At 45.7% G+C, this 19473-nt stretch overlaps 1 protein-coding gene across 1 annotated transcript in view; it reads left to right on the top strand.

Moving 5' to 3' along the window:
• The window catches only part of LOC126456492 (RNA-binding protein Musashi homolog Rbp6), a 1339111-nt gene that overhangs the window by 1294279 nt on the left and 25359 nt on the right, over nucleotides 1-19473 (top strand). The window contains exons 11-12 of the mRNA XM_050092245.1: nucleotides 8572-8637; nucleotides 15011-15216. Coding sequence (XP_049948202.1) covers nucleotides 8572-8637; nucleotides 15011-15216 — 272 coding nt within the window. The remainder of the gene's footprint in view (nucleotides 1-8571; nucleotides 8638-15010; nucleotides 15217-19473) is intronic.

Raw genomic sequence — 19473 nt, 5'->3', positions numbered from 1 at the left:
TGGGCTCGAGAGATAACAAAATTTGTTTGTTTACTTTTCGGAAACCTTGTGAACACTGGTGGAATTTGTGGAGGTTAACAGTTCAGGAGACTCGGCAGGTATAATGGTGACCAGCGTAACTGCCTGTGCAATGAAGTTGCTCCAGGAGAGAACGCGTTAGCCGACCCTTAGAATCACCACTGTGGCTTTGCTTCTGGCAGTCAAGTAGCCGCGTAGATAGGGGCGCGCGCACTCACACACGTGCCGGAACGGGCCCGGCGAGCACGGGGCGGTGGTGGCGGGCGACATTCCGAGCTCGCAGCCACCAACGTGTCCTGCGCTGGGTTCTAGGCTTCGCGGGCTACGGATACTTCCCTCCCCCCCAAAGCGCGGCCGCGGGCGAGCGCGCCGCCGCCCCCACCCCCGCCGCCGCCCCCGCGCAGCCCGCCGCGGCGCCGGCCTTCTACGACTACTCGGCGGCGGCGGCGGCGGCCGCGGCGCAGCAGCACCACCACCAGCAGCAGCACCACCACCACCAGCACCACCAGCAGGTGCCGCAGCACCAGCCGCAGCAGGCGCCGCACGGCCGCGAGCTGCCGGCCGGCGTGCAGCACCGCGCCGCCACACGTAAGCACAGTAGTGGGGCCCCGACAGTCCCAGTACGAGTGCCCGCTCCCGGCCCAGACCGCCTGCGCGCGCGCTGCCTCGCAGGTACGTGGCACGCCTCCCGGTCTCTCCTCGCGCTCTCTGCGTCTGTCTTCATCACTCTCTTCTACCTCCGAGCCCTACTCGTGGTTGTCGCTTTGTAGTTTGTCCGATGCCGACTCCCTTAGGATTCTCGTTGTCTCACATCCTCGCCGAACAGGTTGCCATCGTCGTTTCCGAGGACAGACCTCTGTCACTTACAGTCTGGAAACAGCGTCGCTAGATTTCTCCTTGCAGCTCAGTGCGCCAGTCTCGAAGTAAGTCTAAGTACGTCTCGCTGATATACAGGTAATATGTAACCCATATATCCATACGTACAATTAACTTTTATTCTTAGCACCCTTGCAGCACCTAAATCTCTGCTACTACGCTTTGCTGGTAGAATGTAGAGCCATTTATTTACATGGCGAAGCCACAATAGCCGCTTTCTTGCCCTCCCACGTACTTTTCGAGCGGCTCAGCTTCACTTTGCTGGCTCACCTTCCCACAGGAGAGCACTGGGTGACTGGGAATTACTAAAATGTAGACTTTCACGGCCGGAAATATCATGCCCATTATAATTATCCGGGCTGTTATGCCGTGGTCGGTTGATGAATTCCGTGTCAATTCCCAACGTTTCGTCTCCGACTGCGGGAGACATCTTCAAGGGGGTCCGTAGCTCCATGGAAGATCCAACACACCCACTGGCTCGCTACTGACAGTGAGTAGCGAGCCAGTGGGTGTGTTGGATCTTCCATGGAGCTACGGGCCCCCTTGAAGATGTCTCCCGCAGTCGGAGACGAAACGTTGGGAATTGACACGGAATTCATCAACCGACCACGGCATAACAGCCCGGATAATTATAATGGACATGACTGGGAATTGACAGGAACGTGGTCCTACCACAAGTCTAAGAGGACGTGGTAGCTAGCTATGTCACAAAGTAGCACTGGGTGTAGTCGTGAGCTAAAGAAGCTTATTTTGCCTGTACACTCTAAAATTGGGCACAGGGAAGGTAGCAGTGAGTGTGAATAGGTTTCGAGCATGTGTCCGAAACTTTAGGCGATTTGCAGTGGTCAGACAAAGGGCAATAGCAGGGACAGTGTGCGACATGACGATCCAAACTGTAGCATCATTGCCAGGCGGAGTGGCCGGGCGGTTCTAGGCGCTACAGTCTGGAACGGCGCGACCGCTACGGTCGCAGGTTCGAATCCTGCCTCGGGCATGGATGTGTGTGATGTCCTTAGGTTAGTTAGGTTTAAGTAGTTCTAAGTTCTAGTGGACTGATGACCTCAGAAGTTAAGTCCCATAGTGCTCAGAGCCATTTGAACCATTTCCATTTGTAGCATCATTACACAACATCTGTTCAAATGGTTCAAATTTCCATTTGTAGCATCATTACACAACATCTGTTCAAATGGTTCAAATGGCTCTGAGCACTATGGGACTTAACTTCTGATGTCATCAGTCCCCTAAAACTCAGAACTACTTAAACCTAACTAACCTAATGACAGCACACACATCCATGCCCGAGGCAGGATTCGAACCTGCGACAGTAGCGGTCGCGCGGTTCCAGACTGTAGCGCCTAGAACCGCTCGGCCACCCCGGCCGGCCACAACATCTGTCCGTAGAACAAATTTAGCGTTGGTTTTCGTATGGTTTAAGTACGCTTAATATACATAGCTGTAGTGTTATTTGTGGGTAGCATAAATCGGCGATAGTTTCCCGGGTGTATGTTTTGTACTGGGAGGATCAGAAACGTAAGCAGTGGCCCAGCTTGGCGCCTACTACACCATTGTCAGTTATCAGGTTAGACAGCGACTTGGCCATGAGGCGTGAGATAAAGAGAGCATGCTTGTCATACTGCTAAGTATTCCCTGTTTCTGTCTATGCAAAACGCATTATGCAGTCGCCTTCTTATCTGCACACCATTGCCCTTTATTTACACGGCGAAGCCACAATAGCGGCATTCTTGCCCTCCCACCTACTTTTCGAGCGGCTCAGCTTCACTGTGCTGGCTCACCTCCCCACAGGAGAGCACTGGGTGATTGGGAATTGACAGGCACGTGGTCCTACCACAAGTCTAAGGGGACGTGGTAGCTAGCTATGTCACAAAGCAGCACTGGGTGTAGTCGTGAGCTAAAGAAGCTTATTTTGCCTGTACACTCTAAAAGTTCCACATGTGCAAAAGTGGGCACAGGGAAGGGAGCAGTGTGTGTAAATAGGTTTTGAACATGTGTCCGAAACATTAGGCGATTTAAGACAAAGGGAAGTAGCAGGGGCAGTGTGGCACATGACGATCCAAACTGTAGCATCATTACACAACATCTGTCCGTAGAACAAATTTAGCGTTGGTTTTCGTATTGTTTAAGTACGCTGAATATACCGGGTGATCAAAAAGTCGGTATAAATTTGAAAACTGAATTAATCACGGAATAATGTAGATAGAGAGGTACAAATTGACTCACATGCTTGGAATGACATGGGGTTTTATTAGAACCAAACAAACACAAACGTTCAAAAAATGTCCTACAGATGGCGCTTTATCGGATGAGAATAGCAATAATTAGCATAACAAAATAAGACAAAGCAAAGATGATGTTCTTTACAGGAAATGCTCAATATGTCCACCATCATTCCTGAACAATAGCTGTAGTCGAGGAATAATGTTGTGAACAGCTCTGTAAAGCATGTCCGAAGTTATGGTGAGGCATTGGCGTCGGATGTTGTCTTGCACTATCCCTAGAGATGTCGGTCGATCACGATACACTTGCGACTTCAGGTAACCCCAAAGCCAATAATCGCACGGACTGAGATCTGGGGACCTGGGAGGCCAAGCATGACGAAAGTGGCGGCTGAGCATACGATCACGACCAAACGACGCGCGCAAGAGATCTTTCACGCCTCTAGCAAACGGGGTGGAGCGCCATCCTGCATAAACATCGTACGTTCCAGCAGGTTTTTATCAGCCAAGCTGGGGATGATGCGATTCTGTAGCATATCGGCGTACCTCTCACGCGTCACGGTAGCATTTTTGCTGTCCAGCGCCATCTGTCGGACATTTTGTGAACTTTGTTTTCTTTTGTTCTAATAAAACCCCATGTCATTCCAAGCATGTGTGTCAATTTTTACCTCTCTATCTACATTATTACTTGGTTTATTAAGTTTTCAAATTTATACTGACTTTTTCATCACCCTGTCCTTAGCTGTAGTGTTATTTGTTGGTAGCATGAATCATACGATAGTTTTCCGGGTGTATATTTTGTACTGGGAGGGTCGGAAATGTGACCAGTGGCCCAGCTTGGCACGTACCACACCATTGTCAATTATCAGGTTAGGCAGCGACTTGGCCATGAGGCGTCTGATAAAGAGAGCATGCTTATCATACTGCTAAGTATTCCCTGTTTCTGTCTATACATAATGCAGTATGCAGCCGCCTTCTTATCTGAAAACCACTGCAGCATTTATTGTCTTCTGCAAGCTGAGCAAAATTTATTCACCCCTCTCTCAAGCACCATGTCCGAGTGAAGACTACACATATCGACAGTCCACATGTAGAACCGCAATAACTTTTCTTTTTACGTAGAAAGCCAACTTCTGAAACATTTAATGAATGGCGCAGGGTACCAGATTAAGGTTTCAGGCATGTGATAGCATGTAACACTTACCCCTTACCCAAGATCAATAACGTGCTCCTGTGCAGTGGTGCTTAGCTCAGAAGTTGCCGATTCGAATCCTGGTGGTGGCAGAAATTTTTATGGATTGTATTTGACTGACAAGGGAAGAAGAGGTAATAGTGTACAGCTACTGGAGACCAGGTATTGCATCCGTGTACTGGATTAAATTCCAAAGCTCTCCACAGTCTCTCATGGAGTGAGTTTATGAGCTATGGGAATGTAAGCTGGGCGGTTCCCTTATTGGTCTTCCAGAGGAGTAGATTGTGTACAAGCACCAGTTTCACCCCCCTCTCAGCCTAACGATACAAACATAATACTGCACTGTACAAGGTTACAGATCAGAATCCAATAACAGCAAGCCACTTCCACGAACCACTTTCCGGGAAAAGCAATACAGGATTCCTGCATCTTACCCAAATGCCACTTTCTGAGTTTAGGACTGCCTGTGATAATGAGTAAACTGATAATATGTAATGGGTATGTAACTACTGTATAACTGATTTCTTTAGCTGAGGTTATCACCACTTGGTAGGGTGAAAGTGGTCGACCCAGATGTAACCAGTCTGGACTGTGCTGGCCAGTAAAGGGAGGAAAATTAGTTGGTTGTGGTTCCTTGTTACCACACTTCATTCTGACGTTTTCATTTAGGTCACAAAGCTCTGCACGATAGACCATGGGGAAAGATCGTGTGACACGGTTACTGATACCAAGTCTATTCAAAGAAAACATTTTGCCATGGTGTTGAATCACGTGGAGTAACGAATACACTACAACCAGATTTCACCCTCTCCTCTTTCGCTGTCATGGTCGTTGACAACACTGGCTTGCATTCAGCAGAGTCAACCAGAAACACATTCAGGAATGATTAATACCAGTGTGCACCTAGTTAGGCTCGCCATGAGGCACGTGAAGCGGTCCGCTATTATCTCTCAATGTATGACGACATGCTACTTAGATAAGCTCATAACACCAATGGAAAAGTGTTTTCTTCTAAGATATTACAAATGAACCTTTGCTTGTTATTCACCTGTTTTCAGCTGCTGTTTCATAAGAGCTACAGTGTATTAGTAACCGCTCGAATGTGCTGCTTTCATTTATATTAACTAAGACAACATTTATCCCTAGTGAAGAAGTATCATCTTCGGATATGTTAGTTCTTGTGAGTCTAATGGATAGGCTGAGAGACAAAACGAACAACCACACAATTAACTAAAGATGCAAAATGCATGTGATGAGATATAATCACAAGAGATCTTTTTATCTCAATAAAGGACTGCAAATTATAGTACATAACATTTGCAACTAATTTAATTTACTCCTATGATGTAAATATTTATGGAAAAAATACATTTTAAGAGCTAGGATCCTGACACAATGGTTTTGTGCTATTTGGATATTAATTTTGCTCCATGTACGCGAAAATAAAAACCCGCAATAACATATATTGCCTCTCCCTTAAATTGTTCTCACTTTGATATCTTGCGTTCTTTATGAAACGCTTAGGACCTATAAATTTATTTGGACAACCCATAGATAAATTATTGCTTTTTGTTATGTTTTAACCCCTTCTACTTTCTAAGGACGCCTCATTCAACGTTCAACCAGTCTGTTTTATTTCTAACAAATTTCAGAACTAAATTCCCTTCCGCAGGTGACTTAGAAGTTACGCCTGCACCAGTCATACTGCACATTAGGAATACCAGCATGGAAACTAATACACCATTCTTGTACCTGTTATTTGTAAATACGGAAAGCCACTCATTTAGACATAATTGTTGTACATTCACGGTATGTAAACCTGTGAGTAGTGCGAAATTCATTCTGATGTTATAAGCGTGTTAACTTCAAGTAAAATTGAAACCACTGATGATGGCAGCTTGTTCTCAAAACGCATACTACGCATACTAAGGGTGTCTTTGGCATAAAACCTGATGCATAGAAAAGAAATACCATTTCTTATCGAAAATTTGTGTCCAGTTAAAGATCTGTCTTGTAATTAGTTTAAAGGGTCATTTCACGTCATCTTTCGGTTCCAAGCAGCAAAGGATATAGCCAAGAGAATTAACTAATTATTTTTGGGTTAAACGTAGAATAAGTTTATTGGTAATCTGGCAGGCAATAATTCTTCAAATGCAAGGTGAATATCCCGTCTCTCTTATTCAGGGTTTAGGAATATGCTTTATAGGCCTACTTTCCATTCGGTGAGAAAGATGTTTATAGGATATATGTCGAACAACTCCTCTTCCTGCTCTACGAAGGACGAATACGTGGCCTTTTTTGCCGTGTCTTGAACTTTTAGGAATGTAAGTATTCGAGTGGCGAAGTAACAATGAAATGCATGCAACAATATTTTTATCCAAACCTCTCATATAAACATTCCTCTAAAATCACGTCAATCTGCATTCACATGTGGCCCAACTTCTTCACATAAATCTCCGTGAACTCGTCTGGGTACTTTTGGTGTAAGCCACATTTTAGTTTTGAGTTTAATGCTTGCACAAACAGATTCACTTCTTCTAACAATTTTGCTACATTTTCAGTCTGTTGCATTGTGTTGTGAGTGATTTCTTGTCTGATAAATCTTTACTAGAATTTGTAGGGGGAGAGGTGGAAGTACATGTGAATGTACGGAGGGGGAGAGGTGGAAGTACATGTGAATGTACGGACGAAGGAATATGTGAATGCAGGTGGAGGCCACTTCAGCTTCATCAGCAGGAACACCACCATGGAAACTAATACACCATTCTTGTACCTGTTATTTGTAAATACGCAAAGCCACTCATTTAGACATATTTGTTGTACATTCACGGTAGGCCCTGCACATAACTTGCGAAACTTCGATGTTTCGTATAAGCTTCGAGATGCTGAAACAAGATTTTTCCATAAACGGCGATGCTTAAAGGGATGAAGATACTGCTCTATAGCTTACTCTCATAAAATGTGTTCTCTGCTGATAATTTTCTAAGTACACGTGACGTAGTGTATGCTGTTCTCGCGTTCAAATAGCTGATGCAGTCAGGCAGCGTGCAACCGTATTGTTGTGGGCGAGCAGCAACTGACAGGGCTGGTCCGCACACACACAGAACACGTGTGCAGCAACTCTCTTGTTGGCTATGCTACTTTTATTATGTAAACTGAAGGTGGAGGGGGAGAAAGGAAAGGGAAGGCACTATTGATGTCAGCTGCATCGCAACTTTAAGCGGAATCAGTGGCGACGAGTGAAAATGTGTGGCAGACTGGGGGATTTGCTACTGGGATCTCCTGCTTACTGAGCTGCGCCAGCAGCACACAGTGTTTATGGAAATTGCGCTGTCTACCTTGGCACGCCTGTTGGCCGACCCACATTCCCATCTGGGACAGCCTATGCACAGCCTCTGTCCATGCCCTCCATTCTCGCTACTTTTAGGTTCCCGGAGGAGATCGAACATAGTTGTGCACCCCTGAAGGTGGTGGATTCATTGCCTGTCAAGGCAAATCACTTATATGATTGACACGGCGGGTAGATTACACTATTAGTGCCAGCCTGCGGGCGGGTTGACGGGCGACGTGGGTGCCCATAAGCCGTGGGGCAGGCTTAGGACAGGGAATGAAATCACATCGTGTGGCAGTTTTGAATCCATTGTTGTTTCATTCTTCTGATTCGTCAAAATAAGTTTGCTTTGAGTAACCTTGCAGTAAAACTCTTGCACCTTTACGTGGTAATTATTGCCCAAAAACCTTGCAATTTTGGACCTTGGACCGTTTGTGGGAAAGTGTTCTCGTTACACGCAGTGTAAGGCAAATGTATGCATCATACTCTTTAAGCTTTCTTCTTGTGAGAGCAAAAGTTGCGCGACTGCTACGGTCGCAGGTTCGAATCCTGCCTCGGGCATGGATGTGTGTGATGTCCTTAGGTTAGTTAGGTTTAAGTAGTTCTAAGTTCTAGGGGACTTATGACCACAGTTGTTGAGTCCCATAGTGCTCAGAGCCATTTGAACCAGAGCAAAAGTTGAGTCATCAGTTACCCAAGTGGACAGCCCCCTCGCCCAACAGTGAAAGAGAAGCGAAAGGCAAGAGAGCGCTTTGGCGGTGAAAAGAATAGCTGGTGGTTTGCCGGCAACCTGAGAGTGCGTGTGTGTGTGTGTGTGTGTTTGTTTGCGCGCCCCCTGCCGCCCTCCACAGCACCGCTGGCACCTGTCGCCTCGCGCTCCCGCTGCTCTGGGGCTCACGTCTGCTCTTGTGTGCTTTCAGTGGACCTGACAAACGGCCAGCTGACACCCAACAACAACACACCGCTGCTCACTCAGGCTCTGTCAGGTAAGTCTGGGCTAACTCTTCAGAATGCGCTCCATAGCCAGGCTGTAGCCCAAATTTTAAGGACAACCCCATGCTGTATTATAATTGTACGGGCAGGAATAACTGGAAGGTATGCTAGTAGACAACAAAACTACAGCGCCTTGGGGGGGGGGGGGGGACCTCAGTGAAGTAAACTAGAGGTAGTTTAAGAAGCAGCCTCAAAATTATAGATATTTATTATAGTTATCATTTGAACAACTAGTTTAAAAAGTAGTCCATCTTAGTAATCTATGTAATTAGATATACATGTATGAGGGGCGTTCAATATGTGATGCAATACCTTTTTTCTCCTTAACCAATTTCAGTTGAAAAAAATGCGGATTTTTTTTGGGACATCGTGGAATATTCCCGCTTCAGCCCCTGTAGTTCACGAAATTCCGATAGGTGGAAGTACTATACGTAGCCTTCGAAATGGCATCTGTAACGGAGGTGCGTTCCAAGCAGAAGGCTCCCATTGAGTTTCTTTTGGCCGAAATCCAGAGCACCGCAGATATTCATGGGTGCTTGCAGAATGTCTACGGAGACCTGGCAGTGAACAAAAGCACGGTGAGTCGTTGGGCGAGGCGCCTGTCATCATCGCAAAAAAGGTCGCGCAACCGTTTACGATCTTCTGCGTCCCGGCCAGCAGCACACAGCTGTAACTCCTGCAATATTGGAAGAGGCGGACACACTAATTCGAGGTGATGGACAGATCACAACCGAACACCTCGCCGATCAACTGGACATCCCTGTTGCTAGTGCTGACACACTCTTCCAGCTATTGGAGTACTCAAAGATGTTTGCCCGGTGGGTTCCTCGCCCCCTAACAGAAGATCATAAAGAGCAACGATGGACCATCTGTGCGGAATTGCTTGAGCGTTACAATTTTTTGTCGAACATCGGCACGGGCGATGAAACATGGGTTCATCACTTCGAACCGGAAACGAAACGGCAATTGAGGGATTTGGCGCCGCACCGCTTCTCCTCCAAAGTATAAGTCCAAACCCGCACTCTGAGCCGGTGAAGTCAAGGCGATGCTCTTCTGGGACTTGAAGGGGTAATTCTGTTTGATGTCAGCTTCAGTGGTGCAATGATGAAGTGTATTGTGCTACGCCCAAGAAACTGAAGAAACGACTTCAGCATGTTTATTGGCACAAAAATACAAACGAACTTCTCCTTTCCATGACAACGCAAGGCCTCACACAACCTAGAGGAGTTCGCTAAATTTCATTGGACTGTTCCTCAGCCACCTGACAGCCTGGGTCTGGCCCCTTCATACTTTCATCTTTTTGGTCCAATGAAGAAAGCACTCCGTGGGAAGCAGTACGGGGATGATGGAGATTATTCGTGCAACAAGACTTTGGCTGTGACGTCGGCCACCACAGTGGTACTATGCGGGCATACAGGCCCTTCCAGTAAGGTCGCGTAAGGCCGTCGCATTGAATAGAGATGCCGGCCGGAGCGGACGAGCGGCTCTAGGCGCTACATGGATGTGTGTGATGTCCTTAGGTTAGTTAGGTTTAACTAGTTCTAAGTTCTAGGGGACTGATGACCTCAGATGTTAAGTCCCATACTGCTCAGAGCCATTTGAACCATTTTTTTGAATGGAGATTATGTTAAAAGATAGGGTTTTGTAGCCAAAAGAGTGGGGAATAATATGGTGCCTTGGAATCCCAGATAAAACCACCTGTTTCAGAAAAAAATGTGTTGCCTTAATAAGTGAAGTAGATGTTTCCAGAATTTTCTCATTCTGGAAGCATCCCCAGGCTGTGGCTACGCCATGTCTCTGCAGTGTCCTTTCTTTCAGAAGTGCTAGTTCTGCAAGGTTCGCAGGAGAGCTTCTATAAAGTTTGCAAGGTAGGAGACGAGATACTGGCAGAAGCAGAGCTGTGAGGACGGGCCGTGAGTCGTGCTTGGGTAGCTCAGTTGGTAGAGCGCTTGCCCGCGAAAGGCAAAGGTCCCGAGTTGGAGTTTCGGTCCGGCACACAGTTTTAATCTACCAGGTAGTTTCATATCAGCGCACACTCCGCTGCGGAGTGAAAATCTCATTCTACAAAGACTTTTTGGCCCCTGCATTTAGTTGAGTATTGTGAAAAATAAAAATTCACTGTTTAAAATAGCAACTTGATCAAGAAATTGGTGAATACCAAGCAGGCTTTAGGAAGGGAAGAACTTGTGTGGAGCAAATTTTAAACTTGAAGTTAATTATTAAATATAGACGATTAAGAGGAAAAGACATCTTTATCACGTTTGTTGACTTCAAGAAGGCGTACGACTCCGTTGACAGAACAACCTTGGTTAACATCCTTAGTGAGTTTGGAGCAGACAAGAAAACAGTCGCAATCGTCAAAGAAACACTTACGGATACCTATGCAAAAGTAAAGTTCCGTGGTGAAGTATCCAGACCATTCAAAATCAGAACAGGATTAAGACAAGGAGATGGGTTGTCACCTACCCTATTCAACTGTGTGTTAGAAAAAGTTATTAGAGAGTTGAGGAAGAAAACGACTGAAGAAGGAATACAAAAAATCATATTAGGAAGAATAAAGGATGGATTAGAAGTAGATTGCCTCGCTTTTGCTGATGACTTAGCGATTCTGGCAGGAAGTTTGGAAGAAGCAGTCAAACAGATCAATATTCTGAATGAAACAGCAGAAAAAGCAGGACTGACAATCTCCTTTGAAAAGACAGAGTACCTAACCAATGTAAAAGAGGCACCGAACAATATGATTACAAAGTATGGCCAGATAAAGAAGGTTTCTAATTTCAAATATTTTGGGGAAATCATCCAGCCCTCAGATAAAGAAGGAAATAAAACAAGAACAAGAAAAATGGAAATGGCATTCCAACTAACAAAGAATGTGTACAACAAGAAGTCAGTATCAATTAACGCAAAAATAAGGCACTACAACACTGTGATTAAGCCAGAGTGTCTGTATGCATCTGAATGTTTAGCAATGAACACTAACAAGGAAATGGAAGCTATAGCAAAAAAGGAGCGAAAAATCATTAGAAGAGTACTTGGGCCGAGGTTTGAGAATGGGACTTGGAAGCTTAGAAGTAATAGAGAAGTGTATGACAAAATTGAGAAAGTGGGAGATACTATGAGGAAGAGAAGAGTAAGCTTTTACGCCCATTTGAAAAGAATGAATGATGAAAGGCTGACAAAGGAAATATTCATGTTTTTTGACAAGAACCCCAGAACCCAAATTACCTGGTTCAAAGGAGTCAAAGCAGACTTAGAGGAGATGGGTATAGGAGAAGATGATATAACCAACAGAGACTTAATGAGAGACAAAATTCAACATTTTGAAGGATTTGAAGTGAAGAAGAGAAGAACTGGAGGAACAGTGTGGACAGAAGACCGAAGGGAGCAGCACAGAGAGAGGATGAAGACATATTGGCAGAAGAGAAAAGAGGAGGAGCGCAATAGGAGAAATGTACATTGAAAAATAGTTGTTTAACGCGGTCCCTAGACGGCCAAAATCGGAATAAAAAAAAAAAAAAAAAGCAAGGTGTCCAGTCAGGTATAAATATAGAACAAGTATCTAGATTTGGGCGATTTGACTCCTGAAGGCATTTCCAGCGATTATGGCGCTCCGGGACGCATTATTTTCCAGTATTTATTGCTCTCAGCGTAGCCTGTTATCCATATGACAAAACAGCCCTGGCAGCTAAAGCGGACTTTATGCGGCTGGCTACACGCCTACCACTACCAAACATGTAACGTTACTTTGTGTACGTATTCATGGCAACGCCGCGATGTTACCACAGCTCTGTAAACGCCTATTGTTTTCAGTTGCCTATTTTCCGTTATGGAGGCTACGTTTTCCGCTTCACAGCTGAAATCTATTCGCTGTACGGGCTCTCCTTTCGCCATATGAAATACGGCGGTTAGCCCTTGGTGTTCAAAGCTGTTTCTGCGTATCCAGGCTGTGATACATCGCTTTACGATTTAGGGTGAACCAGAACTCCACCGAAAAACTTTCAGAGGTGGCAGTATCCAACAAGACAAGAAAAAACTGTCTAGAAAATATGGGCTCTAAAATGCATAACGTAACAGTTACGATACTGCGAAACAAATCTCTTCTATGGCGAGCTCTATGCTTTCCACAGTTTGGGAGGAGGAAGCATGGACCTAAACAAGAAAAAATACCGCCGACCGTTGTGGCCGAGCGGATCTAGGTGCTTCAGTCCGGAACCGCACTGCTGCTACGGTCGCAGGTTCGAATCCTGCCTCGGGCATGGATGTGTGTGATTTCCTTAGGAGACTGATGAACCCGGTGTTAAGTCCCATAGTGCTTAGAGCCATTTGATTTGAAGAAAAAATAACTAGTAAACTAGTGCTCTTAAAGGAGTTCCTTAAGAGCTAGGAGCACTGGTTCAGTAGAAGAGATGTGTTTCACTGTAGCGAAGGAGATCAAGTGCTCATATCTGTTAAGGCATGCATTTTAGAATCCGTTTACTGGACATTTTTTTCCTGTTTTCGTTCATGTAACCACCACCGGAAGTTTGTCAGTGGAGTTCAGGTTCGCCCTGTTTTTAGTGTTCTTGACGTAGCATAGAGGCTAGTCTTGTGTATGCCAAGCTGGCTGTATCTGTCCTGAGAGTAATGCATTGTTATTCACAAGTACCTCCGGTGTTTCAGAAGACGACTGCGTGAGAAATAAGAAACATGCAGAAAAATGTCATATACCAGTGGACAGAGCATCTGTACAAGATTTGACTGATAATACGCGCCATGGCTTAGTTGCAGACCATACCATAGGGGGTAGGGGTGTCAAAAGACGTAGACAAATCATCCGCTACATATTACCAAGACATACAGACCCTGGAGGGACATACGAATAACGCTGCACTAATCTACACTACTGGCCATTAAAATTGCTACACCAAGAAGAAATGCAGATGACAAACGGGTATTCATTGGACAAATATATCATACTAGAACTGATATGTGATTACATTTTCACGCAGTTTGGGTGCATAGATCCTGAGAAATCAGTACGCAGAGCTTGGATGGCGTGTAGAGGTACAGCTGCCCATGCAGCTTCAACACGATACCACAGTTCATCAAGAGTAGTGACTGGCGTATTGTGACGAGCCAGTTGCTCGACCACCATTGACCAGACGTCTTCAGTTAGTGAGAGATCTGGAGAATGTGCTGGCCAGGGCAGCAGTCGAACATTTTCTGTATCCAGAAAGGCCCGTACAGAACCTGCAACATGCATTAACGTGCATTAACCTGCTGAAATGTAGAGCTTCGCAGGGACCGAATGAAGGGTAGAGACACGGGTCGTAACATATCTGAAATGTAACGTCCACTGTTCAAAGTGCCGTCAATGCGAACAAGAGGTGACCGAGACGTGTAAGCAATGGCACCCCATACCATCACGCCGGGTGATACGCCAGTATGGCGATAGCGAATACACGCTTTCAATGTGCGTTCACAGCGATGTTGCCAAACACGGATGCGACCAACACGATGCTGTAAACAGAACCTGGATTCATCCGAAAAAAAAAGCGACGTTTGCCATTCGTGCACCCAGGTTCGTCGTTGAGTACACCATCGTAGGCGCTCCTGTCTGTGATGCAGCGTCAAGGGTAACCGCAGCCATGGTCTCCGAGCTGATAGTCCGTGCTGCTGCAAACGTCGTCGAACTGTTCGTGCAGATGGTTGTTGTATTGCAAACGTCCCCATCTGTTGACTCAGGGATCGAGACGTGGCTGCACGATACAGCTATGCGGATGAGATGCCTGTCATCTCGATTGCTAATGATTCGAGGCCGTTGGGATCCAGCACGGCGTTCCGTATTGCCCTCCTGAACCCACCGATTCCATATTCTGCTAACAGTCATTGGATCTCGACCAACGCGAGCAGCAATGTCGCGATACGATAAACCGCAATCGCGATAGTCTACAATCCGACCTTTATCAAAGTCGGAAACGTGATGGCAAGCATTTCTCCTTCTTACACGAGCCATCACAACAACGTTTCACCAGGCAACGCCGGTCAACTTCTGTTTGTGTGTGAGAAATCGGTTGGAAACGTTACTGATGTCATCACGTTGTAGGTGTCGCCACCGGCGCCAACCTTGTGTGAAAACCCTGAAAAGCTAATCATTTGCATATCACAACATCTTCTTCCTGTCGGTTAAATTCGCGTCTGTAGCACGTCATCTTCGTGGTGTAGCAATTGTAATGGCCCGTAGTGTATTTTATTTAGAGTTCTCGACGTGGCGTAGTGGCTACTCGGCCTTGCTCTGTGTGTGTGTGTGTGTGTGTGTGTGTGTGTGTGTGTGTGTGTGTGTGTAAGTCAGTGCTGAGCCTTAAGGCCCGCCTCCTGTGTCCGCAGTGATGAACAACTACCAGGCCGCGGCGGCAGCTGCAGCGCAGGGCTTCGGCCCTCCGGCGTCGCCGCACGCGGCGCATGCGCACCAGGGCTCGCGGCCCGCGCCCTTCCCGCCCGCCAACAGCCCGGGACCCATCGACATGTACAGCTCCAGCGACGGATACGTGCAGGCCGCTAGCCCACAGCCCTCCGGCTTCCCGGCCATCGCCGTAAGTACTCGCGCGGTCGCCGCAGCGGCCAGTCTGCTCACCAGCCTTCCCAGCTGCCGTTAACGCCAAGTCACTTTCACTTACGGTAACACAGGGATTGGGGACGTGAGGTGACCTCCCAAATACTACGCCATGGGGCAACTTTTGACGCCAAGTACTCTTGAAGTCGCTGCAGTAAAATCAATAACACTGGCAACTTGGGTCGTGTACCGTTACTTCCAAACAACAGTCCCAACCATTGCTGAAATCCTGGAGAAGGGTAACAAACTCTTAAATGTTGTTTCGAATACAAGTCGCAGTGGCTAGATACTAAGCACCCAGAACAAACATTCAGTCACCTCCACAAGACATTATACTTACACCGTGCAACACTGCCTCTTGCATTGAATTTTTTTTTTCTTCTCGAATGGGTCAACTAAGGACGAGGACTCAGTTTCAATTCCTCATTTACAGGGTGAAAAGTATTTAAACCGACAAACTCTGTGAGGTTGTAGGGGACATCAAAGCAAATATTTTTCCCTAATGTCATTTTTCCCTATGAGGAATATTTAAACCGGTAGAGAAAGATTTCTCTGGCGGCAAATTAAGTAAACCAACAAACACTTTTCCATTTTTTTATGACCAAGAGACACCTTAACACAGGGCTTCCCAATGTGTGGTCCGCGGACCCCTTAGGGGTCCGCTGGCTCTTTCTAGGCCGTCCGCGGTCGCCCTTCACCAAATCGTGTAAAATGATGAGTAAAATTATTGAATAAAAATGTGAAAATCAATTTCATCACTATTCTTTTTTCGTACTTCAGGTCGTATTCCCAAGCAGCCTTTGCGGCTCCTAAGTGAGAACGCATACACAGTTTATTGCCGAAGAATAAGGCTTCTCTGATCGACTGTTTCGCAACAATACGGGGGTCGTTTGTGCGCCGGCTCACGTCGGTAGATGCGCTGAAACCTCTGACGCATGCGCGGAGCGAGCTTTGTCAACCAATCACAGTGCTCGCTGGCACGTATGCGGTCCCAGGCATCATTAAATGTTAAACTTGCTTTGTCAGTGCACTACCTATTTCATAAGTCGATTTTTGACCTTCAAGTTGTTTTCATTCATCTCTAAACCAAAGACTATTGATAATTCGGGGGGGGGGGGGGGGTTATTGGGAACATTGGTTTCGCTCTGTAATTTAAAGTTACTGTGCTCTTTACTGACTAGGGGTCCGCCATGGATTTTCGACTGAAGAAGGGGTCCACCAGCTGAAAAGGTTGGGAAGCCCTGCCTTAACACAACCCAATTTCAATTACAGTAGATTTTCAAAAATGCCTCCGTTGACACGTAAACAAAGGTTACACCGTCGGATCATGTTCTGTCTTACACGAGCAAAAACCCCAGGAGTATCCTGAATTGTTCCTGCTGCTGCTACTATCCGGGCAACCAGATCCTCTTCTGATGCAACAGGGGTTGCGTAAACAAGGTTGCGCATCTCTCCCCTCACAAAAAAGTCCAGAGGAGACATATCTGGTGATCGAGCAGACCATGGTACAGGACCACCTCTGCCAATCCACGTTTCTGGGAACCGTCGGTCCTGGAGTCGACGCACACGACGACTGAAATGTGCCGGCGTCCCGTCATGTTGGAACCACATGCGTTGTCTTGAAGGGAGCGGGACGTCTTCCAGCAATTTTAGCAATGCCCTGGCGAGAAAATTGTAATAGTGCCTGCCATTTAATGGCCTAGGTAGCAGATACGGCCCAATTAAACAGTCCCAACAACACCAACCCACACATTAACGAAGAACCGCACTTGATGAGAGCTAGTAACTGTGGCATGTGAGTTAACCTCACTCCAAACATGAGAATTGTGCATGTTGAAGACTCCATCACGCCCGAACGTTGCTTCATTGGTAAACAACACAGAGGATGGAAATGTAGGATGCATTTCACACTGTTCCAGGTACGACTGCGAAATCTGTGCTCTGTGTGGATAATCAATTGGTTCCAGGTTGTGGACACGCTGTAAGTGAAATGGACGAAACAATTGCTCTCGAAGGACTGTTCTTACATTCGACTGATTCGTCCCCATGTTACGTGCAATTGCACGAGTGCTGATTGAAGGATCCCGCTCCACATGCTGCAAGACAGCTTCCTCAAATTGCAGCGTTCTTACCATGCGACGGCGTCCCTGTCCAGGTAATTTGCTAAATGACCCGGTCTCACGCAGACGTTGGTACACAGCAGCAAAGGTCGTATGATGCGGGATACGGCGATTAGGATATTGTTGTTGATAAGCGTGCTGTGCAGCTCGTCCGTTGTGGTGCACTACGTATTACGCACCAAACATATCAGCGTACTCACTCCACGTGTATCGCTTCATTAGTAAACAGAGATAATGCACTACTACACTGGTGGATAGCAGTTGCCTACAACTGAAGATCGTAATACGGTCTCTAACAACTAAAGAGCGTAATACGATCTCCACCGCTTTAAATAACCCTCATAGGAAAAAATGACATTAGGGAAAATTATTTGTTTTGATGTCCCCTACAACCTCCCAGAGTTTGTCGGTTTAAATACTTTTCACCCTGTATAGTTCCACTACACTTTCGTTTGTTCTCTGTATTTTTCTTCCCGTCTTCTGACCACTTTATATCAGCTTTTTTCACTTTTCTACCATGAAATCCTTCTGTATTCAATACTTTTTGTCGCTAAGTCTCTGGCAGTTGTTTCTTCAGCTTTTATATATTTTTTTCGAAATCCTTTTGTACTTCATGGATCTAACTTCTTGGTACTTCACGTCCCACAAATATCTGAACATCTTTTTGGTTAATCTACTGCCTCGCATTCAACATAAATGTCCAAAAAATAACAGTCTTCTTTTCCGCTTTACTACTGATCCGCTTTACTACTGATATATTTTCAACGTTTCGATGATTTATATCTTTACTACGCAGTTTACAGCGTTCCACAGATTGCAGTGGGCCCGGTATTCTTCTAGTGATTCGCCTTTCCAGCATTTATAGTTCATCTGAATCGTGCAGTGAACACATGGTGTGTCGTGGGGCGATCACTCTGTTTTTAAAATAATTGAAAAGCCACGATCGCTTCAATCGTTTATTAGATCACCGGTTTCTGCACTCTGAAGGTGCCATCATCAGATCTGAAACGTGGATTAACATTTATAAAACCATATGGACATCATGGGATATGAGGCAGACCATCTGATAAAATCATTGTCACAATCAACAAAAAATAATAAAAAACTGCTGTCATGGTCGTTCTTTGCATACAATATAAAACTGAAGTCACCAGATGAAACTACCACTGCTCGCCTAACACCGGCCGGCATCATCACATTTGAATTGTAGTGTAATAGTGTAATTCGTTTGCATATGGACATTCTGGTTTCACTACTGTGTTGTAATGCCTTATTTTTTCATTTTTATGCCGGCATTTTTTTGTTCTAAATGTTTTTAGTTACGGCATATGGCTTTTCCGTTTTACATATCCTTTCCTCTGTACCAGCTTTTTCCGAACCATTTTCTTGGATTATCTCCAGCCGAAATTCTAAGATGCTTTTTCAGAAAATTCGGTGCATTTTTAATGCTTGTAAAAAATTGAATTGTCTCTGCAGAAATTCATAAGCTGTTTCTTCTTTGACAATATTATTAAATTATTGATTTATAATCGGCGTGAAAGAAGAGAGGCAGGTAAACCGTATCCAGCTGTAGCAACTCGTTGATGGTTAAATCCCGTAGAGCTAACAAGTTGATAGGATCCCACCAAGTGCCTCCAGCTGTTTCAAACACTCCCAGACACTCTCTAAGGGACTAATATCGTTTGATTAAGAGGCCGTGTGATTTAGAGACCCAGTGGTAGTGCAAAGGGGTATCTGAGTGTTCGTCTGACCAGGAATCTATGCGTGCAGCCCTGTAAACACGGCTGTGGTTGTTTCGGAAGATGGTAGTGTCAAGGCGGTAGTGTCCACAGCACACTCATCGTGAAGACATAGAAGAAAGGGTAACAGTTCGTCCCCGAGAATATTGATATAACCATTACAGTTGATTTTCACAATAAACTGAATGTTAGGTCCACACGCTGCGGATTAAACGCCTCATACGGCCGGTGATGTAATAACTTCAACGTTATAAGGCTACAGTTGTGTGTTCGGCGACCATTCTTGAAAAGTCGAAAGACCTGTGAATTTTTCCAATTGCCTGGAATGCTTCGTTCTTTTAGCGACCTTTGACTGTTTCCTGTTAGAAGAAGAGCGAG

This window comes from Schistocerca serialis, chromosome 1 (assembly GCF_023864345.2).
Source record: "Schistocerca serialis cubense isolate TAMUIC-IGC-003099 chromosome 1, iqSchSeri2.2, whole genome shotgun sequence".
Classification (NCBI taxonomy): Eukaryota; Metazoa; Arthropoda; class Insecta; order Orthoptera; family Acrididae; genus Schistocerca; species Schistocerca serialis.
The sequence above is the reverse complement of the archived record's forward strand: the minus strand, read 5'-3'. Positions and strand labels throughout refer to the sequence as shown.